Raw genomic sequence first — 10,081 nt, forward strand, 5'->3', positions numbered from 1 at the left:
CTGACTGGACTTTTTTTTGGATCATTTTTATTGACTTCAGAGAAAAGCATTTCAATCTAATGCAGCAATATCTTTCACAAACCGGTGGAGGAACCGTCCCTTACAGACCACATTCGAACTTGCCTGAGGATTCCTACAGCACGAGTGGCCACGTGTGAATCACAGAGATTCTGTTACATATGTTCCTTTCACAGCAGCTAAAAATAAATCCAACAGGTTTCAGCATTCCATGTCTGCTATTCTAATAGAGTATTTTATAAGAGGGGGTTCCAAAGAATCTTAAACTGCCCCCCCAATATCCTAAGGGTAAAAATATTGAAAGTGACCATTTCAGGAGACGTCACACAAAGTGACTTTGGTCTGGCAAAGGGGGGGGGGGGTATCCTTGTAGGATTTATCTTCATCTGTGCTGCTAATAACAAAATATATATGAATCCTTTACACCTAGTGTGTTGGTTTACTGCAGTAACTATTATGACTTTTGAAGTACAGATCTAAAAGGGTGCTCAATTAACATTTGAACCAAAATATATACTAATAAAACCAAAGCATTGATGCAGACATGCCTCCTAAAGTCAAACCTTAGCACAGCATCCATTATTTGCACATCAAACCTTTAATAACCAAGAGCCAAAGGTACATAAAACATTCAAAATGATTTGAATCAGACAAAATAAAATACAAACTTAGTCATTTAGTATCTCATTTTAAAACCATATTTGCCTGTTCTGCTTCTTATATATATATATTAATAACTATGTAAGACAATAGAAGACAGACAGAATTTAAAAGAAATCACCATCCAATAAGAAACAAATATAAAACATATCAACCTAATTGGGTATTGGGAGAGGTGGTAATCAGGAAGTTTCTCTCACCACCTGTGTCTACAAACATTCCAAGTCTGACATAATAAAACAGTCCTGAGCCAGTTTCAACAAGCGGTACAAGATCATAGTCCACTATTACTCACTGTATGAAGGCAAATTGCTTTGCTCATACTTTTCAGCTCCATTTGGGACAGCATGATATCACCAAGCCCAACGTGTGCATGAATCCAAAATGGGAAAAGCTCTTTGATTGCATCACAGCCTAAATGATGTTGCCGAGACATCCATTTGTCTTTGTCGATTTACATATGATACAAACTTTGTTTCCTTATTCTAAAGCTGTTTGAGGAGATGCCTACAAAGCTTAAAGCTGAGCAATAACATGGAGATTTTATATAAAGTTCTCCCAACGGTCCCGAGGATCCAGTTCATCCAGTAAGACAGCTGAGGAAAGCCAGTGGCAAGGCATCTGATGCTTTGGCTTCCCTCTAGTGGCCACTGAAGATACAGTGCAGGTTCAGCTCTGGGGTGGACTGTCGTCTTTGCTGAATGGCTGCGTCGATCCAGGCTTCACCCAAGACAGCCCTGACACCTGCATTCCCTTGTGGTGATCCTCAGGCCGTCTCTAGGGGCAACAAGGCAAATTTGCAGTTACATAACAGGGAGAGCTCATCCAAAGGAGGTGCTTGCCCACTAGAGCAAACCCTTAAAGGAGACTACGCTCTCCTGCTCATTTACACTTTGTAAACATAGATTTTTCATAAAACTTACTTTGCATGTGAACATGCGCTCCTTTGCTTCCTCATGAACTGCTGGGTTCCATGGAGAAAAACTGTAACCAATAGAGTTGAGTTTGTCAGAGACTTAACCTTTCAGCATCTCATGGCACCTATCCACATACACACAGAACTGAGTGGGTTTTTTGTGGTATGGAAAGAATGTGGACAGTTTACCAACCTTATTGCGTAGGGATCATCTATCTTGGGGTGGTCAAAAAGATGACTGTTGCATAGTTTCACACTATCCACCACTTTGCTTTTGAACAACTGCACATCCTTTTCATATCTGACAGGACAAAAGTATGTGTTTTTTGGTGGTCAATCAATGAACAAATAATTATTTCCAAAAAGCTTTAATAACCTTTAACCCTGACCGACCACATACAGAGTTATATACTGATATATTTTTGACACTGACTTGTAACAAAAAAGCAAACAAAAGGTTTTCAGAAATTTGGAAAATGTCAAACTGATTCTTTGGCAACATTACAGCCCATTAGGAAGTAAATTACTTTTTTAATAATTTGAATCTATGATATCAGATAAAAACAGTTTCAAGAACATGAAGACACTTACAGCACAGCAGCCTCTGGGTTGAGTGGTTCCGTGGTATTGATCTTGTAGAAAATTGTACGTGCGTACATCAGGACTTGCCAGATGTGGTTGTGATTTCGTCTACAAGAAAACAGCATAGGAGGTTGGATATATTATTAAACCTTTCTGGGAATACGGTGTGTTCCTTGCCCACCGCCACAGCTTAAAATATTCTCTGACTCTGAATTAAAACACGATGCTGAATACGTTTTCTCTCCATTTCATTTTAAAAACATTCTCTCAGACTATTTCGGTTAACTCCAAAATTAACATTGCACTGAGTTAGAAGCACAGCCAAGCAGGAGTTGCTTGGGCTGAAAGAAATAAAGTGTAGTGTTCAAATTAAATTTTTTTGCTACTAAAACCACATTTGAAAAGAAAGTGAAAGTTACTGGCACAAGCAGAAAACATACCTCCATTTGGTGAAAGCTCTTCTGACATCAAGCTCTCCAGACACGGGGTCCACAAGAGGGTGGAAGACTGGGATGTCAAATACTAATTTCTAAAATGAAGCAAAAGAAAACGGTCCAGAGTTTTCTCCAAACTTTTTTTCACTGACAATATTTTATGTCTGTTTTATAAGACATAGCTGACTTTCCATTATCACTGTTCAATTCATAATTCATTACACATCTAGAATGTTATCAACAGCACACTGATTTTGAGAAAGTTTCAAATATGACTGAACACACACGCAAGCATGTGAGAGGCGAGATTAAGCCAACATGAGCTCTACAAGGAATCAACCGAACAAAATTACAAATTTAGAGATCTCATATTTTTATGAGTTTTTTTTGGTTCATTATGAAACTGTGGTGTGACAGCCGGCTGTCTGCTTTTGCAGACCTGGAACATAGTGCGTTAAAATGATTTAGGTCTTTTAGGTTTATGTTTTGTGTCAATAGTCCAAAATCCTTTAGTCAAAATTACACTACTCACGGGACACTCTCCATCTGGATAGTTATCTGGAATATACACAGTGAATTTGAAGACTCCATCCTGGTACAAGCCATGTCTGATGAATATGACCCCAAACCACACTAGAGAGAGAAACACAAAGTATTTCAGAATCTTTACTTTTTAGAACACCAATAAGACTCATGATAACTTCAAGCAGTATGTTATCAGTTTCAGCAGAGTTTATAATAAAAATTATATTTTCTGTAGAATATAGTGTATTGGCACATTTTGACATTGTTTACAAATGTTTCATATGGCAATTTAGAAAATGTCGGCATTTGATTAATATGATAAATATGAAACATTAACAACTACAGGAGCATCAAGAGAGGGTCCTTACTTAGAGCTGACTTGTAGGATGGTTGAACATAAATTCCAGGGAGTTTCTGCTTGATCACAAGTGTGCTGCAGGTCACATGGGAAGAAGTTAGGTCAAATCAAAAGGGAAGATAACATATGCATGCAACACATTTTACTCTTGGGTTAATGAAACTAGATGGCATGCTTCGAAACCAACACATTTTTTTTCAAATAACACCATGTACAAACATAGAACGCAACATGACAAATGCCAAAGGAATAATAATAATAATAATAAATAAAAAAAAACTGAATTTGTATCCTCTTATTGCACCAGTACTTACAACTCAGCCAGGAGAGAGTACTCCAGATAAAAAGGGCCATAGGAGGCATGTGTTCCATTGGCTGACTGTGCTGGAGTGCCCGATGAAGCAGGCTTGGTAATTGGGGTGGCATTCTTTGGAATGGGTGGAAGCTGCTTTTTGCCCAAGGACAGCCGGGCTGGGCTGGCTCTCTGCTCCCCGTGACCGCTTTGTTCCTCGTTGTCGGGTCTCTGCTGTTTTCATTGAGAAACATTAAAGGAATCTCAACACATCATGTGTATAAATCTCTAGCTGTCTGACAAGTAGGAAGGTCTTGGCAGCCATATTAGAGAAGGCAACCGTTTGAGCCATTGTGCAAACTCAAGAGTAGCACAATCTGACAAAACTCTCAGGTTACACGTCCCGTCTGGTTTACCGATTTTGGGAAACACTGTCTAGACAAGCCCATGCTCTTTGAAGTACACAATGATTGTAGCTTGCTGATGCTGCTAAGGATGATAAGAGGGATTGTAGTGTCACTGTATACAGTCAGCACAATGCCAGATATGTATCAGGAAGCCACAGTGAAGGCTTCGGATGATGACTGCAAGTATGCCAGAAATAGTGCGTTATTCAACCAACCTAGTATGAACATTTATTGAGGACGGACTTGACTAGAGAATATTTCTGTATTGTTCTTCTGACTAGGCAGGACAAAATGAAACTCGCACCCACATGCAAGGTACATTGTTTGCCTCCTTCCTACCTCATCAGGGTTGCAACAGTGTGCGAAATGTCCCCAACCCCTCCCCTTCGTTGTCAAAAAGTTTATCTATTACAAGTTAACTGTACTAAACTGTTACACAAGTAATGCTTACAGGGATTCTTACCGTCAACTTTCAAAGTTTTCAGACATACGTTTAAACCTGATTTGAAATCAACACCCTCGACTTGAGTATAATGTTGCAGTTATACTTTAAACAGTTTCAGTTTGGCAAGATGCCTAAGAAAATGAATGAATACAAACTTGAGTGAAGACTACAGGCACATCAACTTTAATATTTACAGATTGGTCCAATTCTTTGGTGAGTTTTCAGGAAATTAAATATCACCTTGCAACCCACAGTATCACAAAGCCCCATCCGACTAACTGATTAAAATGATTGTGAGGCAACTTGAAACAATGCCAAGAGTTTATGATGGGCCCTGTCATGTTCTCAAAAGCCGGAACACAATGTCTTGAGCAAGTTAAGAACAGTAACGACTTAGAAAGTGGTCTCTTGGTCAGAGCTACAAAGCACAGGTATCTGCCATGTGTGCTAGATTTCAGAGAAAGGCTTGCAAAGAAATTTTAACAAGATCATCTGATGAACGCTTTGAGCCACTGACAACTTTGTATATGATCATTCATGTGCTTTCCAAACTGACAAATTATTCAGATGCGTTGTTGCAGACCGTTTATTCAACACGTGTAGCTTTACCTTGCGACTCGTATTGGCAGACATGCTCCAGAAGGGGTTTAAATTCATTACTCATTCAGAGGTTCGGAATGGTGTTCCTCTCTTTATGTAGGTCCCACCACACGTACTGCCGAGGCCATCCGCTGCTCTGGTGGAAAATAACACGCATGAGAAAACTGACTGTTCACACACAGTGACTACTTCCAAACATCCACACATAAAAACACATGATGCAGATCTACTGTTCTCCAGATAACACTGCAGCCTGGTGGTCTTCATTAGAATATGTGAGTGCTGACAGTGTGCAAGGAGGAAAAACCAAAAGAAAGATCGCTGCGGAATTATGTAACATGAAGGATTGTTTGGGACAGTGCAGCTTCATGCTAACTTAGCAGTTCGATGAAGTATGCTAGCATTTCTGGCAGGACACCGAGTTGTCGTGTTATTCGCCCCAGCCTGGTGCTACTGCTAATGCTAAGTTAGCAAACACGACTGACTTACGCTAGGTACTTGCAAAAGACCGGACTTTAGCTGACAGTTGGAAATATGACCTATAGTCTCTCCCTGAAAAATATCAATGTCCACTCCCCGGCGCTGTCTCGCCTGTTTCCTTGACTCACGTCATGACATCTACAGCGTTAGCCAAAGAAGCTACCTCTGCTGTTGCTACCAACTTAACTACCCCTTTAATTTGAGCCTCTACACGGAAGCAAGCGGAGTGGTGTGACTCACCGTATTTGCTTGGTTCTCTACTTGTTTCTTTAGCGGAGGTGTTAACGCGTGTCCACATATAATTTTCTAGCTAACTCCTTTCAGCTGCTGGACATTCCTGTGGGTGTCATCCCGGCTAACTAGCTAACGTTAGCTAGCCAAATAATTTGACAGGCACAGAAACCGGAGTTCAATCTAACGTAATGAGGGGGGCGTTTCGTTGTGTGAGAACGGATTGTAATTGGTCTACGGCATAAGCGTCCTCGCAGTTGATTTGCTGGCGGATCCGTCACTTAAAACGAAAAGTGTACTTTACCACAATGTGAGAAAAAGTGGCTGATGGAACCTTGGCGGGTTTCAGGTAAATAATAACATTGTAATTTACAGAGTTGTGTCTTGTCATCTGTCAGAAATAATCATTTTTTATGGTTATTATTATGGAATAGTCCATTTTTAACGCAAACAATTATGTTTTCCTAAACTCAACCTAAGTCGTTTTGTTACCTAAACCTCACTGAACAGTGGCTGAAGGCTGAAGCAAGAAAGCCTACTAGTCAGGATTTCTTTGAAAATAATACCCACCGTCAAACTTCTCCCAACAGTGATTTAATGTAGTTATTTTTACTGTTACAATAATTGTAACTGTATGTTTCTACTAGGACATGTTGACGTGTCTGCTGTCTGTCATCAAGGGTTTCTGATTATTACTGTTTGGCCTGTAGACTATACAAATGACATGGCAGCTCCTCTAAAGTGAAGCCAAAGCATCTTGATCACCCCCTTCTGGCTGGCTGCAGTACAGGTCAAATTACCTCTTCATTCATGTTAGTGGAAACAAACAAAAAACTAGGCTTTAAATATATATTTCTAAAAGAAGGTTTCTGTCTTTTTTAACGTAGTTCACCCTGATCCGTTACACTGATCTATCACACTGATTTGTGTTGAAATGTTCATTTTTCCCAGTAATTTATTTAATGTTGTAAAATCATCATGACTGACAGCTGAAAGTGGCTCTTGATTGGACGAGTACATGTGTATAGACAGGACAACTCTACTGAGGATCCACCCCCCTGCTATTGTACTGATCTTGGCTCCAGCAGCTTCACAAAGTCTGGTTATGAATCAGCATGGAACTATGTGTTTATATCATAGACTTTATAAAAAATTTGACAATGTTTGCCACTTCCTCCCACTATCCAGACATGAGGTTAAAGTACCCCAGATACGCACCCAACCACCTTGTGCTTTTGAAGCCTGCCCAGTTGTGATTGGGGGATGGTGCCACGGAAGCAAGGTCCTACACAAGTGCTTGAACAATCGTGAGGCCGTCTCAGCTGTCAATCATGACATTTCCCCGTGTTTTCATAGCATCGAATAACTAATTAAAACCAAAAGTACCATAAAAAGTAATCACGTGGACATACATCTGTGTGATAAGAGATACTTAAAATTACAGAAACTATTTTTGTGAAAATTTCTACCCTTAAAATAGCAGATGTGGATTTAAAAATTCACAGTTTCTTAAGGTTAAAAAAAGCTTTCCTATAGTTGGAGACAAACAAGTTATAGGTTGGCCGATATAATTAACCAATATGAGCCTTTCACAGACATATGTTATCACTGTTTATGTTTGTTTGTATCAAGCCTTAGTGACGTTTCTTTGTAATTAGGGTTCAATAAGAACATCTTAGTAATCATTGCAAAATATTTTTTTAGTAGACCCATTTGAGGATCTAGCAGTATCAAAAATGTTTTACACCCCAATATTGGTTGGCCCCCATGATCCACATCAGTCAAGGTTATATTATCTGTTCCTCTATGTTGTCATTTGTTTAAAATACCAAATATACTGTAGGTTCTCTTCAGATTTTTACTGAAATTGACTAAGATGCCCCCTAAAAGTGTTTAGAGGCCCTTTGTCTGACATAAACAAACACGCACTTCTCTGTCCCCTTCATTTTAATATAACGGTGTACTGCTCAGTAGAACTCCCTTGAGGGTAAGGCGTATCCAAGCCATCTGTGTCACACATTTCTTTAGTTTTGACCACGCTTCATTGGCAGTTCATTCTGTTGATTGATTGATTTCCTAACAATTACACCTAATTATTTTTCAGGGTAAGAAAAAAAAACTAATTTAATGCATGGGTGATTGCATTAATTGGGAGAAATTACTTTGTCCAAGTTTCAGAGTAAATACAAATTATTGACTCCATTATTGTTATCTGATTGTATATGGTCCCAAGTACACTTCACTGACAAAGATAATTTGTGACCTGACTCTTTGTCGGCACGGCCGACGACACAAGGTCACCATCATTCTTTTGGCACGTGCAAATCAAAACCACCTCAAAACAAATAAGTTGATGCCGGCTTTACCTTCATCGACATTGAGATAAAGTGTGACACAAACAAAGGTACAAATATCCACACCATTGCTTTTGTAATTAGTTTTTTGTCTTTGCCATTGATTCTTTATTTAATCAGCTATTGTGACCTTGTTTGGTCAGACAAATATATTAATGGATGCAATTAAAGTGGGGAGGTTGGATTAACTAATTGAATATGTGACCTGTTGGAACTGGATTTTCTTTTATACTTGTAAAATTGTAAAAGGGAGCCTTTGTTTTCAATTTTTTTTATTTATATCAACAGTATCGAAACATATATTTTGATGTTTTGGGACGATCAAAAATTAAATCAGATATTTCATCATCTGACTGTTTGTCTACGAAAGATTCATAGCCTGTGTTTTATTTTCAGCAGCATTTTACAGTTCAGCTAGTGCCAGAATTCAAATTTAATATGTAATATGTTCCTTCTGTCAGTCCATTCCTTCAGAGAATTTTAGGCGTGCACATTCAGATCTACAATCTGGTTTAAATGACAGTTAAAAATTACAATTGGAAGTCCCAGGTGAAACCTGTCTTGACAGCGCAGGTGAAAACGGATGACTCCGTGTCCAAATAATCTGTAATAACAACGTTAGTTTGAATAAAGAGAGCCAAATCTAGATTCAAATGTAATATTCATTTAAAGAAATATGAACAACTGGGGAGTAAAGGTTAAAAAAACATCAGCCAAATCCTTCATATAGCAATAGTCTTTCCTTATCCCCGAGGCTATGGCCTGGCCAAAACCTCAATGCAGCAATTATTTGCTGTAATGACTGCAGTTCAAATAAGCCTGGAGATTTTATTAAACCAAATGAGAGAATCATCTGTGTATTATCACCTTGTGATTGACAGTGACAAGTGTTGGGCCGGCTCAGAAGTGAGCATGATGAAGAAGCTCTCTGCAAAGCTCCCGATAATGTTACCCCTGATAAAGTTGCCTGGAAAACCTCAGCCAGCAAATGGAGGGAAGGGAAAACTCTGCGCATATTAATTCCAATTGTCAGATCCCTCCAGTGGGGGAGTTGGGAGGGTAATCTGTCGAGCAGCCCCGTCCGCCCCTCTATTCACTGACTGGCATTTTACACAACTAATGAAAAAGAAATCCATTGTGCTGATCATATGCATAGATTTCACTTTATAATAATGATGAAATAGAAATATTCATAATAAAAGTAAAGGTCACTCGCTGCTGCAGCTAAGCTTCCTAAGCTGCAACCTTTGGAGGAGCAGTTGTCAGGTTCCAGCCATAAAATAGGAAAAAAAGGTAGAGGCATCAAGTTTTAACCCTGCATAGGCCAAGAGGTGAGACACTGCAACCAAGCTGCTGCTGTGTACTATATCTCATTGGTCATTCGTTCTTCTACCCCTACACCAAAACGTCTGTTCAAAGATGGAGCCTCCTCCAGCGTCCAGCCAAGAGGTTAAAGGTCAGTCACATAATACACAGTCTACTCTCCGACGTACAGTATCAAAGCCAGTGTAAACAGTCTTCAGGGATTTGTCTGGTGCAGTCAATAAAATATAAAAATACAGGGAAATATGAACGTCTGCCGCTCCTCTCTTCAGCACTCCCATCCTACCTGTCTCTGTATGTAGGTCACCTGAGCTTTTTCAGGCATATGAGCAGCGGAGCACAAGGTGTAGAGACTCACCTCTGAAGGACATTCGCAGTTTTATTATTGCATGGCGCGACTTCCGCGCTGAGCCCCGTCTTCATATGCATCATACGTTGGCATTTATTAGTGCTATG

At 39.5% G+C, this 10,081-nt stretch overlaps 1 protein-coding gene across 6 annotated transcripts; it reads right to left on the reverse strand.

The window, feature by feature from the left end:
- Window positions 1–597: 597 nt before the first annotated feature.
- On the reverse strand, window positions 598–6,129 carry aktip (akt interacting protein). 6 transcript variants are annotated; one of them, XM_053420844.1, is made up of 10 exons: window positions 5,958–6,129; window positions 5,247–5,368; window positions 3,808–4,016; window positions 3,504–3,568; window positions 3,143–3,243; window positions 2,617–2,705; window positions 2,186–2,284; window positions 1,788–1,895; window positions 1,602–1,662; window positions 598–1,455 (listed from the first exon to the last, which is right to left on the reverse strand). In XM_053420844.1, exons 2-10 carry the CDS (start codon window positions 5,292–5,294, stop codon window positions 1,348–1,350), a joined length of 888 nt encoding a protein of 295 aa, XP_053276819.1. In that variant the 5' UTR covers window positions 5,295–5,368; window positions 5,958–6,129; the 3' UTR covers window positions 598–1,347. The 6 variants fall into 6 exon arrangements, with proteins under 6 accessions (XP_053276819.1, XP_053276794.1, XP_053276811.1 ...); XM_053420819.1 differs by having other exon boundaries at window positions 3,808–4,019; XM_053420836.1 differs by having other exon boundaries at window positions 5,247–5,373.
- Window positions 6,130–10,081: the final 3,952 nt, after the last annotated feature.

Source organism: Pleuronectes platessa, chromosome 1 (genome assembly GCF_947347685.1).
Source record: "Pleuronectes platessa chromosome 1, fPlePla1.1, whole genome shotgun sequence".
NCBI lineage: Eukaryota > Metazoa > Chordata > Actinopteri > Pleuronectiformes > Pleuronectidae > Pleuronectes > Pleuronectes platessa.

Coding starts and splice junctions, on each gene's coding strand:
- aktip (XM_053420819.1), bottom strand. CDS start 5,294: ATGAATTTAAACCCCTTCTGGAGCATGTCTGCCAATACGAGTCGCAAG. Junction 4,020..5,246: donor CTGCCAATACGAGTCGCAAG/GTAAAGCTACAC, acceptor CAATGAAAACAG/CAGAGACCCGACAACGAGGA. Junction 2,706..3,142: donor ATCCAGATGGAGAGTGTCCC/GTGAGTAGTGTA, acceptor GCTTCATTTTAG/AAATTAGTATTTGACATCCC.